Source organism: Anoplopoma fimbria, chromosome 20, assembly GCF_027596085.1.
Source record: "Anoplopoma fimbria isolate UVic2021 breed Golden Eagle Sablefish chromosome 20, Afim_UVic_2022, whole genome shotgun sequence".
NCBI lineage: Eukaryota > Metazoa > Chordata > Actinopteri > Perciformes > Anoplopomatidae > Anoplopoma > Anoplopoma fimbria.
Genome location: NC_072468.1, coordinates 3,669,323 through 3,686,823, shown reverse-complemented (window position 1 = coordinate 3,686,823; position 17,501 = coordinate 3,669,323). Strand labels below are relative to the sequence as shown.

The 17,501-nt window shown below is 40.3% G+C and overlaps 1 protein-coding gene across 1 annotated transcript in view; it reads right to left on the bottom strand.

Moving 5' to 3' along the window:
- cdkal1 (CDK5 regulatory subunit associated protein 1-like 1) overlaps positions 1–17,501 on the bottom strand; it is a 219,117-nt gene that overhangs the window by 139,538 nt on the left and 62,078 nt on the right. The window contains exons 5-7 of the mRNA XM_054621799.1: positions 10,011–10,107; positions 5,836–5,884; positions 134–254 (exon numbers count right to left, since the gene is read on the bottom strand). Of these exons, the coding sequence (XP_054477774.1) occupies positions 134–254; positions 5,836–5,884; positions 10,011–10,107 (267 nt within the window). The remainder of the gene's footprint in view (positions 1–133; positions 255–5,835; positions 5,885–10,010; positions 10,108–17,501) is intronic.

Below are 17,501 nucleotides of genomic sequence, written 5' to 3'. Positions count from 1 at the left end.
TGAAATTGTTAAAATTAGAAGTGGTTGAGAGAGAACACACCCACCATAAAGCAGAACTGCAGGGAATAAGTGAATTTAAATCACAGTTAAAGCTGAATATTTTATGAGTCTTGTTTGTGTAAATGTTTCCTACCCAGTGTTAATGGAGATGATTTCAATGAGAGGATTCTTCCTGATCTTGGGCAGGTCCAGTCTAGCTCCCCCGAGCCTCCGGCCTCCATCTTTCTTCTGACCCAAAAGACGAACTGAGTGGCCTGAAAAACAAACATCACTTCAACACACATTCCTTTTCAGACAGAAACACTTAACTACCAATATATTATGTGTGAATGATTGCACAGATGTATCCATTTGCATGTTAAAAATGAATACATTTAAGTAGAATCTATTATTTGCCCTGTTAAAAATGCTAAAAACATGAATTTATCGGCTGAACAGAAGAAACAGCTGGCAGAGATTATTCACATTATTTATGAATACAAATAAAATTAGGTAGATCTAACAGGAAAAAAATTCACTGTTTGGAGGGATGCATCCCTTCCTCTCACTCTATTGTATCTCCAGAACACACTCAATGAACAGTACACACATAAAACACACGCACGCAATCACACAAATACATTTACATACAACCTTTCACCCACAAACAAATACCAAATGGTAAGCCAAGATAGCCAAATAAAAACCTTCATTTAACTTCTGTCATCTATTCATTGTTCTATTGGATGTTAAGTGTGACCAGGACCCAGGAACTGGCAGAGCAGCTTATCAGAGCACACATCGTATGGTAACGGTACGGTCAAAGGGGGAAGAAATGAATAGGCCTTGCTCTGGATAAAATTGCATTACAGGCAAACCTCTCGTATCAAGTGCACTTTAAATCAATTAAAGATGACCATGACATTTGTGAATACACAAAGTGGGAAGCAGGGCAAGAACATGATATTCTTGCTGAGGTGAACTCCTCTGATATTACCAAGATAGCTAATAGAGGTGGAAAAAAGGGAATCTACAAAATAAAGAGGACTATTTCACTCAAATATTTAACTAACTGCACACAGTTACAACTCAAAAAAATAAATAATAATTGCACATTGTAAAGAAGCAAATGAAAATGCTTAGCGGAGGCAATTCGCTAATAACAAGTAATGTCCGGCCTTTGGTGTGCAGAAATGGCTTCAATGGGTCTCTTCTCCAACGGTCTAATATGCTACCAGCTAGAGGGTTTGCGAGATGGAGGCGTTGAGGGATGGAATTGTCTTCCTGTTTTCATCCGCTTTACATGAGTCTCCTGGGAGGGTGGGCTCAGGGCAGGAAGCATAGCTATCAATTGGTAGATAAAAATGACAATCTGCCCCAGAGGAGGACAAAGAGCCAATCGGTGAGGTGTGACCGGTCGTAATATCCCAGTACAAGCAAGGAAATTAGAAAACTTCCCTTGTGGAAAACAGCTGGGACTTACAGCACATTCAGCCATGCTTTCTTCTGGCCATCTATCTATAAATCAGTCTATCCACCTTCCGTCATGAAACATGGATTTAAAAATAATGCAAGCACTAATATTCTTCCTTCCATAACCGCCGCTCCATTTGTTGACTGATCGATCAATTCATCCATATATTAATACTTCCTTTCACATCTAGGGTTCGCCTTTCCACCAGCTCATCAACTGCTGTTTTAAAATTTTAATCCAAAGTTCATTCAACAAATGTACTATATAGAAAAATAGGTTAAAGAAATGCCAATAATGAAAAGGTGTATAAAGTTATTTTTTCTTCTTGATTACAAAGCTTCAAGGCCTAAAACCCTTTCAACTCCATTCCCTTTTAAAAGCATTAGAAATCAGTTGCATTTAGTTTAAACCTTGATAATATTGATCATTCAGTCCAAACATTGAACAGTTGCATTCAGGACTAAATGGGCATGTGAACCTAAACTATCCTACTGTGAATAATAACAAAATTAACAGATTTTTTTTTAAAATGAAGAAAATAAATTGATACCAATTTATCCAAAGGAAAAAGTGGCAAAATATCACAGAGCCTAAACATAATGGCTTCCATAATGAGAATCAACAATGAACTTGGACATTGCAGCTTTACTGGCTGAAAAAAGCATGACAGTAATTTAGCTTTGCATTAAATTAAGGATTGCGGTAAATTCTGTTTAGAAATTCAACTTTTTCCCAGATTGTCAACTTGATATATTTGTTTCTGAATGTTTTAGCTGAGGGAAAATAAAGTTACAATACCTAATTGCATACACAGACTTGTCAGGAGAAAGCAATTGCCAATATGGTGCTCGATTTCCAGATGTTTTCCGAAATTATATGTTTGCCCCTTATTAGAAATTGTCATTCCCCACATATTCTTTCTTTGCGTCTAAATCTGCACAGGACCCCTGTAAATGTGACTCCCACCCAAGACTCAAGAATAAATCTCACAATCATTGTAATTAGTCCAGAAGGGAACCCAAAGCCAAATTCAATTTCAGGGTCTAGGGGGCGATGAATGGGAAGCATGAGATAAAAGAGCTGACTTGAGTTGCTGAAGAAAACCCCAAAAAATGCTACCCTATTTGTCATCTCAATTACAGAGTTTAGAGAGGCCAACTGCTGTGATGCGCAACCCTGCAAAGACCCAAAGACAAACATCATCCTATATCCATTTTCTAAATACCGACTGCCCTCTTCAATTCCTTCCTTTTTCCCCCCCAATCTCTCGCTCCTTTGTTCTTTTCTCTTCTTCATAAATACAAACTGACATAAATCCTTCTTTCCACTCGTAACGACCCATTATAACATTCTAGAGAAAAGGAGGGGGGGAAGGCAAGGATAGATGGATGGAAAGGTAGATGGATGGATGGTCGGACAATGACAGAAAAAAAATACATCAAAGATGAAAGATGTACAGGATAGCCAGATGGATGGTTAGTTCAGAGAGCTAGGGAGCTAAAAGATTGACCTGTTGACCCGTGTCTGATGTCTCATAAGTGGTGGGTCTTGTTGTGCTGCCTGGTTTGATTGTAAAGCAGAAGGCAGGATCGGGGGATGGGGGCACATTGGAAAGAAGGGACAAAGGTGGAAGATGATGCTCGTCTTTTAACCCTTTAATAAAACAGGTTATTAGATATGTACGACTGTCCTTGAAAATTCAATTTTGATGGAAAACATCTCAGATCAAATCACTACTTAACAGTTGCACGCCGTGTCCCAATACAAACATTTCAAAAGCCATATGTGAGGCTTTGATACTTGACAATAACAAGCCTTTGACCCTTCCAGAAAGCTGGTCACTGAGCATTAAAAGGCAATGTTCAGGATACCTTCAGATGACAAAAAATACATGTGAATGCATCAACTTGTCTCTTTGTACCTGCTCCTCATTTCCTGTGTAACTGTCTCTTTCTAATCAGCCATGTGTTTATACTCATGCTTTATTTGTTCAGCATTGATACACTCAAACAGTTTGTTTGTCCTGGTGAAATAAGGATCATGAGGTTACATGGACGCCATATAGCCTCTGATCTGTAGCTAAGTAGATACATTAGCCTGTCCAACCTTTTCTGCCCTCTGATTCTATGTCACACACAAACACACTAAATCTTAACCGTCTCCTAAAGATAAAAGAATATTAGGTGAAATGGTATCATCCGAGGCTATAATCTCAGTGAGAGAAGATCAATATTAGGAGGCCAATAAAGAAACGAAGACATCAAAACGGCCCTATAAAGAAAGAGGTACAGCAGTTATTTATTAATGGTGCAAAGATCAGACTTCAGTGGGAGACTGCGTTCCTTTAAGATTGAAAACATGAATAAAACATATTTTCCAGCCTTTGTGTGGGCCTCGGTATACATTGTTTGCTTGATTGAAGAAAATGTACACAGTCTTTCTCTTTATTTTACTTTTCAAATAACCAATTGCTCTTGGGTTTTTGTTTGTTGAGCATCACTAAGAGATGTGAAATCTGGGTAGGAGCCTTTGCATAAATGTGCATCCATGGGTGTCATTAATTTATTTATTTTTTTATAGATCTGCCAGTTTGCTTGGTATACAAGCAAAGACAAAGCTTTGTTTGTTGTTAGCAGAAAATCAACATCTGGCACAGCTAGAAAAAGAAAAGTATTGATCTGGATAAGCAACATTTGTGACCACTAACAACATTACCCAACAAATCACTGACGCTGCACAGTAGCAAGCACCACCAGACTGGCGAGTAGTTGTTATGTGTGTGAAAGGTATAAATGTTAAATACTGTGTGCGTGCTCAGCAACCCAACCCGAGATAACATAAGGATAAAAAAATGGCCTGCCATTTACAACAGGCAGTAACTATAGCTTTATGTTCGGTAGATGCACTATGATTAAAAGCAGTTTTACAGTAGTGAAGTATCTTTATGGAGTGACAGTTGTTAAGTTCTTTTTGAGACAGAATCCAAACCGAACACATAGGCTCACACCCCAAAGAAACAAGCTCATAAAAGCATACCAGTACCCTTCTCATGTGGAAAACAGACCTGCAAGCAATTTTGGTGCTGCAAAGAACTGCGTCTATTAGCGGTTCATTGAAGTAAGTATTTTAGTAGCCATTACGAAAGGCAAATCCCCTTGCTTAAAGGTTTATGCCCAGGCCTCGGAGCAGAAATAACAGCTCTCTGTTTATACGAGGTCATAAAGAACTGTAATGATACTGGGGGAAATTAGTTTCTATGGAGGGGGTGAAGAAGGGAGGAAAAAGGAAAGGAGGAAGGAGGGCAGAGGGGACGGAACGGAGCAGTGAGAAGGCAAAGGGATGAGGAAGAAAGGCGGGGAGGAGATCAAAAGATCCTGAGGAATGAGAGGACGACAGAAAAGGAAGAAAAAGGAAAGAATGAGCAAATCCTAGAGAAGACGTGGGGGGGAATTAAAGTCACAGTGCACATCTGTGAATGTGAGTGTGTGCGTAGCCAGACGATTTAGGGTTGATGACACATTGTAAAATTAAGCCTCAGTTCAGCTGTCCTTCATTAGAGTGAAGCCTGCAGTGCAAACTAGTAACTGACACACGCACACGCGCACACACACACACACACACACTGTAAACTCAATCTGTTCTTTATTAGAGAACAGCTGGGGGTGTACGACAGCTTGACTGGACACTCTTACACTGTAAACTCTGTCTGACCTTCATTAAACAGTTAAGAACGGTGGTTCACTAACGGTTTAAATGGATGACCTAATCACTGCCATGTGAGTCTGTCTTGCCGTCAGTGAGCTTCTCAGTCGGAGGAGACTACTTAACAAGCTACACAGGCAGCAAGACAGGTCTGAAAGCAACACTGATGACTTCTCTTTTAAACACACAACGTCAATCTAAACTGTTCATCTTACTGAGCAGTGTAGTCAAGAAGTTTTGAATGCATTTAGTCTTATGAAATTCACCATCCTTTAGCCGATGAGAAAAGCAGTAAGTCTAATTTTGACACAAAGAACATTTGTATTGATTTTTGTACTTTATATCTTCAAATAACACTAGCTTGTCATTTATAGTTGACAGCTGCTCATAATGAAAACATTTAAAAATATTATGTGTGAGAAAGGAGACAGAAGATTATGTGCTTTCTTACAGGAAAGTGATAAATGAATTCTTAGTCCTTGCATTCGGTCAATAAGCGGACAGACCACTTTACCGAAAATCATTCATACATTTCCTATTCAAACAATGAAAGGGCTCTCGGTCATTCATTCATTAGTTGATCAATGCATTTTGTGCTTTTTTTCTCATACAATGATTGCTTGAGTGAGTGTGCGTGAGTGTGCGTGTGTGTGCGTGTGTGTGTGCGTGTGTGTAAATACCTTTAACAGCCTCGTCCACTACTTCCACCACTCGATCAATCTGTTGGACCTGAAAAACAGACAGACACACATGGGAAAGGTTTATTGATGAAAACCAAGTCCAAACAGTAACACAAAAGTATGATATTGACAAACACACAAACACTTATCCACATTTAGGCAGGCATGTAAATACACGCAAGACAAAAAAGCACTACGCGCACAGACAAATAAGCACCAACGGATAAAATCACAACAAGTTTTCTCCAGCCAGGATTAAGGGATTTCCTAAATGCCACTAGGCGTCTATGTAGATGCAACAGCACTGAGAATGGACAGAGACACAGTCTGTTGGTAGGATTTCATGGATGAGAACCAAGAGAGAGAAATAAGTGTTGTAAATATTGTGTCAGACAAAGAAGCATACAGGTAAGAATAAACAAATAGCACATCCTTAGATTATGAGAGAATGACTAAAATTGAACCATGTTATGGTCAGGCAGGAGAGTCATTCTCCTTATTGCCTCCCATGGAGAGAATCCTGCAGCTCTGAAAAGGGAGACTGAAAGACCACCAATTCAAGCAGAGAAAAGACTATTAGGAAGCATTATTATTTTCTACTGAGAAATCTACAATCCTACTACTTATAATCTGGGGAGGAAAGGGAGGAGAATGAAAGGGGAGGGATGAAGATAGAAATACAAAAGTAGTGAAGGAAAGAATCATTTAACTGCCATTATTTCTCCTCCTGGTTCCTACCGGTATCCATTCCACCTCTAATTTGCTCACTCTCTCTATTCTTAGAGGTCTATGGTCTAGCCCTTGGCACACACTCTTAATGCCTCCAGGCCCATTACCCAGAGTAACCCCTTCTTTAAAACACACTCACAGATGCACACTGTGCCTTCAAGACAGCAGTTATATGCATGTTGCACACTGAGATGAAACCAATTTCCTTCTAATGGCCAGGCAATCTGGGTTCATTCATATCAGCAGCGGGTGTGCCTGCTCACAGTAAGGGCTGGGTATTGTTCACATTTTAGCGATTAATTCAGAACTCACTTTTCAATTATGGTTTCTTATCGAATCCTGCTGTACACACCTGGAATACTGTTTGATTATGGAAAATGTGTTGAAAAAGAAGATCTATGCTTCCATGGAAAGTAATTTGTCAAAAATGACAAGATTATTATTTGATCCTTGTTGGTAAGAAATTAAAATAAAATAACATAATGTCATTCACAAGTAGGGTGTTTGTCAAAAGGTGCAGTTAGTTCCTGTATAGAGCACACATATGTCTACTCTAAATTAAGCAATCATATACACACACACACACACACATTTGCAAAGAGGGCACCTGTAGTAAAAGCTGTTTCAACAGCTGGCTGTCCTGTGTAAACTAACACTATGGGTGAGAGACATGTTTGGCTTATGAATAAAGGACTAAAAAGAAACAAATCTTAAAGTAAAGGAAAAACATCTTCATTTTTTATAGGTGCTAAATAAGAAATTCAGAGCATTTATATAGCAAAAAAACAACGATTTGCTTTGTAAAGATATAGTGTAGTTATGTCTAGCTGAGCAGAGAAGTCCCCCTCCCCCCGTGTGTGTTGTGCGTGTTGTAATCAGAACTTCTCTCTTTATTTAGCCGGCCCGGCTGTGCGTTCATGTCAGTCCATTTGAGTCCCAGTGTGTGTGCTCCACTGGAAAGCTAATGACCGCCGTGAGCAATCAACTGCGTAACATTTACATTTACTTACAATTATGAATGTGAAGTGCATATAATATGGGAGTAATTGGGCAAAAATATTAAAACAAGAACATAAACTTGGCTCACAATATTGTAGCCCACACCCAAGGCAAACATATATGCTGAGAAGACTGATGTGCGTGCATCTCATGTTTTCAACATTGCTAACCCACTGTAATCCTATGATTACCTAGCAAGCACCATGTTCATGTGTGTGCATGTGTGTGTGTGTGTGTGTGTGTGTGTGTGTGTGTGTGTGTGTGTGTGTGTCTGTGATGCATCTCATATACAGGATGTGACATGTCCAGTTCAGAGACGCTCAACACTGTAGCCTTGCGTGACTGACTGTGTACCTTACGCACAATAAACTCATTCAGACAGGAAAACCGAACAGAAATACACATAAAAGATGGCACACAGGTCAATTGAACTGAATGAATTCAACTGAAAGCACTTTTATTTTTTACCTCACCCCTTATCTAGCCGTTAGTGCAATCACTATATACAAATCCACGGCTGGTTATTTGCATCTACTTTGCATAAACCACCAACTGTCACTGCATTGTGTGGTTGATTGTAACAACCAAGGATACACAAGGGGAGTGTGTGCATACTCATATACCTCCGTCTGTGTTTGTTACCATGTGTGCCTGTCCATGCATGCGTCCATGTGTGTGTGTGTGTGTGTGTGTGTGTGTGTGTGTGTGTGTGTGTGTGTGTGTGTGTGTGTGTGTGTGTGTGTGTGTGCCTGCGTGCGTGTATCAATGCATAATCCAATCTATTCATGACAATAAAAGGGCCGACAGTGGTAAACTTCCCAGATGTTTCAGCCTCACCCTGAAGGCTATTACATATACAAGCCTGTTTATCTGAATGTAATTATTTTATACATACATGCCACTTGATTTGAATGTAATTATGTTACACAGGGGTATGTTTACTTAAATGGAATTATATTATTTATAGTAAAGGATATTTGACATAACAGTTGAGACACCCCACCTACCCCATACCCATTTATTTTAACACAGTGGCAGTAATCAACATTGGGTATTCGAACTTTTGATTTATCACAGTTTCCAACAAGGCAGTTAGTTTTTTACGCAAGCAGATAAATTCAGCATTATGTGAAATTATGATCGTGGTTTTCTGTGGTGATTTAGAAGGCAGAGCTGTTTCTCTGTGAGCATGGAGTGAACAAGAGAATGCACGCATGTATGACACATCTCAATTAACCAGCTGTTCACTTTCCTAGTCATGCAGCAATGATTTAAGTCTCCTAAACATTTGTATGTGTGGTGCAGACATGTTTGCATTACATGGCTCAACTAAAAGGCATATTTTTAACAACTTCACATTGTTTATTTATGTTTTAGTGTTTACAGGTATTAGACTTAAGTCTCAAGAGGACTTTACAGGATCCTGGAAAGAGGCAGTAGATAGAAAAACACACTCTAATTACAAATCGACAATGATTTAATCAATAACGCTCATTTTGCTGTTAAAAAGTGATAACCTTGATGCATCGTTTTAGTTCCCTCCTGTGATTACTGAGGTGAAACAGACAGACAATTAAATATCTATTCCATATCACAGTTTGCCATACAATCTATTTATACATGCACCACAGGGTTATGAGTGATTGGAGTGTTGTTATCTGCATATTTCTGACTCCCCTGATTAACTGAATGTTAACTAGAGGGACACACTGTCCAATGCCAGAGAGCAATACATATGCCAGTTTATGCTGAAGGCTCAAAGCTATGAAGTCTTCACGTCATTCACTTGAACCTTCCGACCTCTGTCTTTCTCGAAACACGAAAACTCCCCCGATAGCAAAGCAGTCGATGTACCTGATCTTTCCATTCTCGTATAAAAAATTTCCGCATGCCGAGGACAAGAGCGTTATGAACTGAGAAAAAAAACTAAAAGGTTTTATGCGGATCCTTAAACCTTTCTCTCATACTTTTCTCCCACCTATATCATAAGTTCTCCCATATCTCCTACTTCCCACCGTGTTCATCTTAGATGTCTTGTTTCTCTCAGGGAGGTCTACTGATCAACCAAACGGCAGGGAGGCCAAGATAGAACCGACACAGCAGGTTAGCAGCCAGGTGAATGACAGGTCAAACCGTCTGTATATCTGTGTGTGTGTGTGTGTGTGTGTGTGTGTGTGTGTGTGTGTGTGTGTGTGTGTGTGTGTGTGTGTGTCCTCCTCAAAAGGTGGCCAATAAGACACAAATGAAGACAACGAAGGGACACACGCATAAATGGTATATGCTGTGTGAACACATCCCTACATTCCCTACTGTGATTAGTACTTTCATATGCGTAAGTCAAAGTCACACACACACACACACACACACACACACACACACACACACACACACACACACACACACACACACACACACACACACACACACACACACACACACACACATACCCCAATGATGCTGAGTCCTTTGAGGTAGTCCATCCGTGGCTGAGCCTGGGGAACACAACCTGCTAATACCACTTTTTTCTGCTGTTCCTGGGCTTTTCTGTAGAAACAAATAACAAAAGAAATAGACAGAGGAGGAGATTAACATTAGTAGGTAACAGTTTGCGCAATTCCTGCAAAATTATTTTGACTTAACAAGGGGGGAAAAAAAGACAGCTAGCATAACACCAACACACTGCTGTCTCAAAGGCCGCAATTACAGGCTTCCTCACGCGACCATGTGCCTGCATGTAAAATGAGAACTTTACTATAATTCTCCAAAGCTGTCGTAATCCAATTGCAATATCCAATGACAGTAAAGCTAGATGCAATTGAAATGAAACCTGCTCCTCAAAACTCAAAAATTAATTTAAACTTCCTAAGCCATTAATGAAGCTATAATGGCTTGGTGTGGCTGAAAATCATACAAACAATTGAATCACTGGTCTTCAAGGACAGAGTCTGCCTGCATCAGGTACCAAATATAAAACCACACCTAAGAAGCAATATTAATCTAGAGAGACTTGATTTGATAATATCTGTATTTACAAGAAATGAGCCATAAGACCTCACTCTGAATTGTACTGTTTACAGTTTCACGAGGCACAAGGATAGCTGGTTTCACATCAAGTAGCAAATACAAGGAACACAATGTTACCTCCCTGTGAAAGTGTCCTGCTGCAGAGAGAACCATTTTTTGTTTTCCGTGTTGGTATGCAAGCTATTCCCTCCTGAAATGTCCATGAAAGAAATTTACTCAAGGTAATTCCCATGATGCAAATTTGGTTTCGGAATGTCTTGTATATCAAAGAAGGAGGTATGCAAGGATTATTATTTTTTTTTTTTAAATGAAAATCCTTCATCATATGTGCCATTGAGATTACCGATGTCCTGATCCATTGTTGAATTTATATAAATGGGTTGTCTCTCACATCCAGAGGTTTCCTAACTAGTAAGTGGAAGCTTTTATCAACAAACTATGTGATCATCCATCACCTGAGACCCTAGAATTAAATCCATTTTACTTTGTAGTATTTTGCTGTGTTGTCAGTTTAAACACCTGAAAGCTGAGAACAACTTTAACAGATGGGCTACTGACCGGTGACATATGTATCTTGAATGGGCTTCATATAACAACGAGTTGAAGGAGATAGGACGAGGGGAGAATCAACAGCTATGCAAATCCAACTCCAATAAACTAAAAACAAACAGCCATAGTAATAGTCATTTCAGTAAGACATGATAGAAGACAGCAGGTACAAGTAATAACACTGTTTTTCATGACAAAACAGGTCACCTTGACTTGTGATGACAGAAAAACATAACCAAGTCAAAACTGGGAATTCATAACATTATAGTGAGTGTTAAATATTTACAACATTCATGTTACCGTTAGGCTCTGGATGAAGCGGCCATTGGCAAGATAGTAATCACTGATATGGTATTTTAAAACGACCAATTATTAGAACTGAAAAGTAGCACTAAGAAACCCTTTTTTTAAGATTATTTGTATTAAATAGGGCTGGAAAAATAGGAAAATAGTGAAGCAAACCACAGAGAGAGTGCGTGTGTTTGAGTGTGTGTGCCTGTGGATCTGTGCGAGTCTTTATGTCACCTCCAGTTAGTCGCTGTGAGATTTGAGACACTCGGTCTGTCTGACAAAAGCTTTTGGGAGAGCTGCCCAGACTCCGCCATGAATCTTTAATAATGAAGCCTCCTGACAGCTGGAGCAAGAGAGAAAGGGAGGGATGGAAGGGTGGGGGCGTGTAAGTGAGGGAGGAATCGTGGGAGGAGGACAGAGGAGGAGCAACGAAACTGGATGCAAACTGTCAGTTGTGTTTTAATTCAGACTATGTTTGTATTCTTCAGCAAAACAAAGGGATTGTGGTAGCGGTGGAGGTGGAGGGTGTGTGTGTGTGTGTGTGTGTGTGTGTGTGTGTGTGTGTGTGTGTGTGTGTGTGTGTGTGTGTGTGTGTGTGAGAGAGGAGGGTGAGGAGAGAGACAGAAAAGTGAAGGTAGACAACTCAATTCAAAGCCAGCTTACGTTGTCATGTGAATGAGAATGGGAGGGATAGATTAAAGCTTAAGTTGGTTAGAGATGATTGGAGGAATGAAGGGAAGAGAGATGAAAGCAGAAATGATGTGTTTTTGTAAAGATTTTTTGATTATTCAGAGCTGCCTGTATTATTCAGGTTTATTTTAGTGACTCTTCTCATCTTTACTTTTCAATCTACATTCGCATACAAGTGCTGAGCAGGTAACAACAAATCACTTAAGGTGCCAAAATGCATTATGAAGAGAGAAGAAAGGCTGTTGGATGATGCCTCACCACAGGCAAAACTGTTTTAACAAAACATTCAGAGAAGCAGCACTTCTATTTATCTTCAGATGTGCACATTTTTATTGTGCATGTTCATTTAAACTGGTTTATCCACTGACCTTTTACCTTTATTATACATAGTAAAAAAAAATAATAAACACGCCACTGTGAGTGTCTTTTCTGGTGTGTAAACACATCTTGAAAACAGAGAGAGAGAGGAAGGATATGGAAGCAGAATATAATATTATTAAATAAAAGGTGAATGGACAAAAACTTTTAAGACTGGGTGTAGTGAGAAAGAGGAACACAAAAAACGGGATATTGTTTGCTTGGAGTAGCTTATATTCCCTACACTGTTCCTTAAAAAGGACGCACAGGCAGTGCACACACACACACACACACACACACACACACACACACACACACACACACATTAGGGATGCGTCTGCATAATTCACACCGTCTCTTGCCAAAATACGCCAAACGTTCCTTTAATGCGCTACTCGCTCCCCGCCCACAGACTCGGAGCCATAGCTGACACAGCGAGTAAGCAGACAGCGCCTGAGCCATCGCCTCAGTGCCCCAGGGGGGAAACGGGCCAATCACGTCGCACACAGTTTGTGGATGGCATGAGATGGAACGGGAATATGCGATGCATTTGCCACGGTGATACTTTTGAGCCCGATCGAGTGCTCACTGCACAGTGACCCGGACCAGAGCAGATGCCCCCCGAGATCAGAGGACGAGTGTGTGTGTGTGTGTGTGTGTGTGTGTGTGTGTGTGTGTGTGTGTGTGTGTGTGTGTGTGTGTGTGTGTGTGTGTGTGCGCACATATTTCCTTGGCTTCCTTGGCACCTCGTCCTAAATCTCTACGGCCCTGTCAACTGTGTTACTGCTCTCTGTAGCCTCGCGACCACACACACGCACCCACACTCGGGGTCCTAACACCCACATGCTCTGAACATACTTACATACACATACCAACGGTCACGGAGACAACGGCAAACACGCACACTAGTCCATGCGTACATGTATGACCTCTGAGGAAAGTATGTATGGAAGAGAGGAAGTGCTGTACATACTGGTTTTTAACAGCTGAGTGGACGCAGTGATTCAGTCAAATCAGACCGGACTAAATGTCCAACTGACTTGATCAGGTTGACTTGGAGAAGCCGTGTGCTGTAAATATGACATTGAAATAACTCTAGGCATTTAAATGCACCACGTTGCATGACCTATATAAGGGCCTCTTCAACTTTCTAACAACAAAACTTGAAGTGAAGGAGAAGCCCTTACTTTGTGGAGAAATATAGTGACATCATCATATAAATGAGCCACACTGCTGATGTTCTCACAACTGCCACAAATGTTTCACACCAACACGAAAGCTGTCTATGTTGTTAAATATGGCCAGCTTTTCTTAAACCTTTTGATCATTTCTTATTTTGTTTACATATTAATTGGTGCGTTATATAAACTAATGTATTTTTTTTGTGATGCACTAAACCTGAGGATTTTTTGCAACTGTGTTCATGATGCCTTGTGTTTCCAGTAAAAGTAACCACATTGTACTGAACACAGGTCCACTTCTAATTTAAAATGAAGTTTCATTTCCGTAGTCATCATTGACCACTAACAGAAACATCTAATCTATAAAACATGAAGTATTTTTATGTTGTCTTGAAACCAGGGAAAAACATTTGAGGCACATAGATCTGTAACTTCATCCATACAAGCACACATTTTTGTCAGGTGGGGAATCATCCAAAACATGGTAGCAGCTGTGAACTGTGTGTGTGTGTGTGTGTGTGTGTGTGTGTGTGTGTGTGTGTGTGTGTGTGTGTGTGTGTGTGTGTGTGTGTGTGTGTGTGTGTGTGTGTGTGTGTGTGTGTCCTGTGTGTGTGTGTGACTCTCAATGACTCTCCCTGCTGCTCAACACTGTCAGCCCTATACAGATAACTACATCGGGGGGAAGAGGATGAGCTCATTACCCACACGCACACCGAGCGGGCCATATGTTCCTTGACAAATATGTTGCTTATGGGTCATACCGGTGAGAGTAATGATGAAAGGTTGTGTAACTGAGATGTATATATCTGCGTTGTGTTTAGTGTGTGGCTCCGCGGGCAGTTTAACATAATGACATATTTTTATGACCCATCCTGTTAGGAAAATGTGTTAATATATAGTATATTAACACATTTTCCTAACAGGATGGGTCATAAAAATATTTCTATTTATTTATCAATTAACTTTTTTGGTCTATAAAAATGTAATGCAGTATAACAGATTTATTTTCTTTACATCCCAACTTTTGCTAGCCCCTTCTCTCTTTTCCCAGAAAACCCTTGTCCTTGCTCCTCAAGTCTCCTCTCCTCTCTCCTCCTCTCATCCGCACTCCTGACAGTTTTCTGGCTGAGTTGACAGCAAGCCAGCCAATCACCACACTCCTGACCTCTCTGCATTAGCATAAGCAGCAAGGGGCAAGGTTAAGTACCCATCAAGCCTCAGTAATTAAGATATGGGCTGGTGTGTCAATGAGTGTGTGTGTGTGAGTGTGAGTGTGATCAAGTGGGAGAGAGACCAAATGTATTTACTCGTCCTCTTCACATATTTTCCACTTCCCCAAACTTCTCCTACTTATACAACAATGCAATCTCAGGTTGCCCCCATTTTAATTCCACATTGGCAAATTATAATCCATTGCAATAGTTTTCATACGTACTTTTGATCTACTTTCAATATATATTTTCCTGTGTGTGTGTGTGTGTGTGTGTGTGTGTGTGTGTGTGTGTGTGTGTGTGTGTGTGTGTGTGTGTGTGTGTGTGTGTTTTGTTTCTAACAGCAGGCGATACATCTCCATCACTGATTGTCAACCCAGACTGAGAGAGCACACTTTGTTACTCTGAGAATGCAGCTTCTCCTCTGCGAATAAGTGTACTGGCAAAGTTTACTCAAACAACTGTCAAAACACAAACAGTATAAATAAAATAGCAGCTAACTCTGGGCTTATGGGATTTTACTGCAGACAAACTAAACTAAATGAAAGCTGTTAATGTACTATACCAGGGGCCTCTAGGAGATGTAGCTGAGAGAAAAGGAGGGAAGAGGGAGACATGGACAAGAGTGATTGACAGGAAACTGTCGAAAGAACATCGTTACAAACACGTAAAAAAGGAGAGTGGGAAGGGAAAAGCTGATGGTTAGGGAGATAAACGGCACGAAAACATGACAGATGAAGCAGAGGGAGAGTCAGTAAAGGTGTCTCATCAATCCCGCTGTATGTTAGCCGCCAGTTTAACAGTAACCTTCCAATGTGCCGCTAGTGTAAAGCGAGTTATCTAATGCAGTTCAGATCTCAGACACTATACAGCTACAGAGTAAAGACCAACACTGTGTTCTGTGGTCTAACAACCAACTTACTGTAGCTAAATGATTAGAATGTCTATTTAAAGGACTTTGCAGTACAAACATCAGTAACTGGCTTTCAACGGGGAAATAATGTGATAAAACCTTTAAACTTCTCATGGTAAATATACAATATTCATTTTCTTTTGCAAACAAATCCAACCCTCTGGGGTGCCAATGGAAATGCAGTAAACTTCTATGTCCTTGGAATATAATGTTTTATTTGTTATACATATACAGGACAGTGCACATTAATCAATTAATTAATTAATATTCTAAAAACATAATTGTTAATGTGCAGTGGATAGCTTTAAAGCTTATTTGAACATGTGTAAAAAAGGTTTGTTTAAAAACATACAAAATAACTTTTTTTTTTAAAAGAAGGTACAGAGGGAGAGTGGAATATGTCAGGAGGGAATGAGAAACAAGGGAGTGAGAACTGGCGTTGAGTAAAAGGATGGAAAAAACAACAACTGTCAAAGAGCACATCTTCATCACCAAGAGGGGAGAGGGAGAGGAAGGATGGCAACGGGACTCAAAAGGAAATGAAGGGGGAGGACGAGAGCTGGGAGGCTGTGAAGGAAGATTGTGATTGAGGGATGAGAGAGGGGTTTGATAAGTAAAGCTGCAGAATCCCATGGGACCTCACTCACAAACACACACACACACACACACACACACACACACACACACGCACACACGCACTGATTTTGTGTATCATAGGATAGCAAGAGCTGATGCCCATTAAGGGACATAGAATGGGAGAAAAACAGAAATTTAAAGAGAAAGAAAAAACAGCTGAAAGCAAGGTAAGGGATAGAAGATGCAAGAGACGGGATGCCCAGTTTGATCAATGCAAGATAATTACATGAAAGCAGGCCTATAAAAGTGAGTCGTGGTAAGTGATGTTAAAGACGATATAGATTTGAAAAGGCCTAAGCATCTAAGACAAGTTGCAAAGGCCTGCTTGCCTCTCTTGACACGTTGTTTAAAATCTACATGTTTAAGACTTCAGCAGCAGGAAGATCCAGATTGATCCGGGCTAACACAACCATAACATGCGCCGAACCGCTTTGTTCCATATGGAGAGAGAGGGGGGGGGAGCAATTTGTTTTCCACAATTATTACCGACATGGCTTATAAAGGCATTCACGTTAGAGCTGTGTTTTACAGGCTATAGGCAATCTGTTGACCAATCAATACACCTATAACATGGATAGTTTATGGCTTGCTCACATGGCCTCCGGGTGTATCAGAGATAGGATGAAGCTCAACTGTCAACATGGGCCTAGTAAAGGCAGGTCAGAGGAAATGCAAGGCTTTCAGATTATGGCCTTTTAAAAAATCCCACACACACCTGCCCAGCACTGTGAAATGGCTGACATCTGTCTTGTTAAAATGAGTTGAATGTGCGATAAATATTGCATTACTGTAAATGAGTTGTATTCGCCGCTTCAATGGTTCATAATAAAGAAAACGCTGATTAAAAGAAGAAGAAAAAAAACAGGAGCGATTGCAATGGGCCATACAAACATTCAAACACACGTGCAGGGAATTGCATTACAGATGAGCACTTGACTGAACCACGAAGAGGGAACTCCCCAAGCTGAAGAGTCCCATGAGTCCCATTTCTAATGCAAAGGCCTACTTTCTGTAGGAAAGGCTGTTATGGGATGATGCTATGGGAGCAGCCCCTCAGCCTGAGGCTCTCATAGAGAGACAACTGCT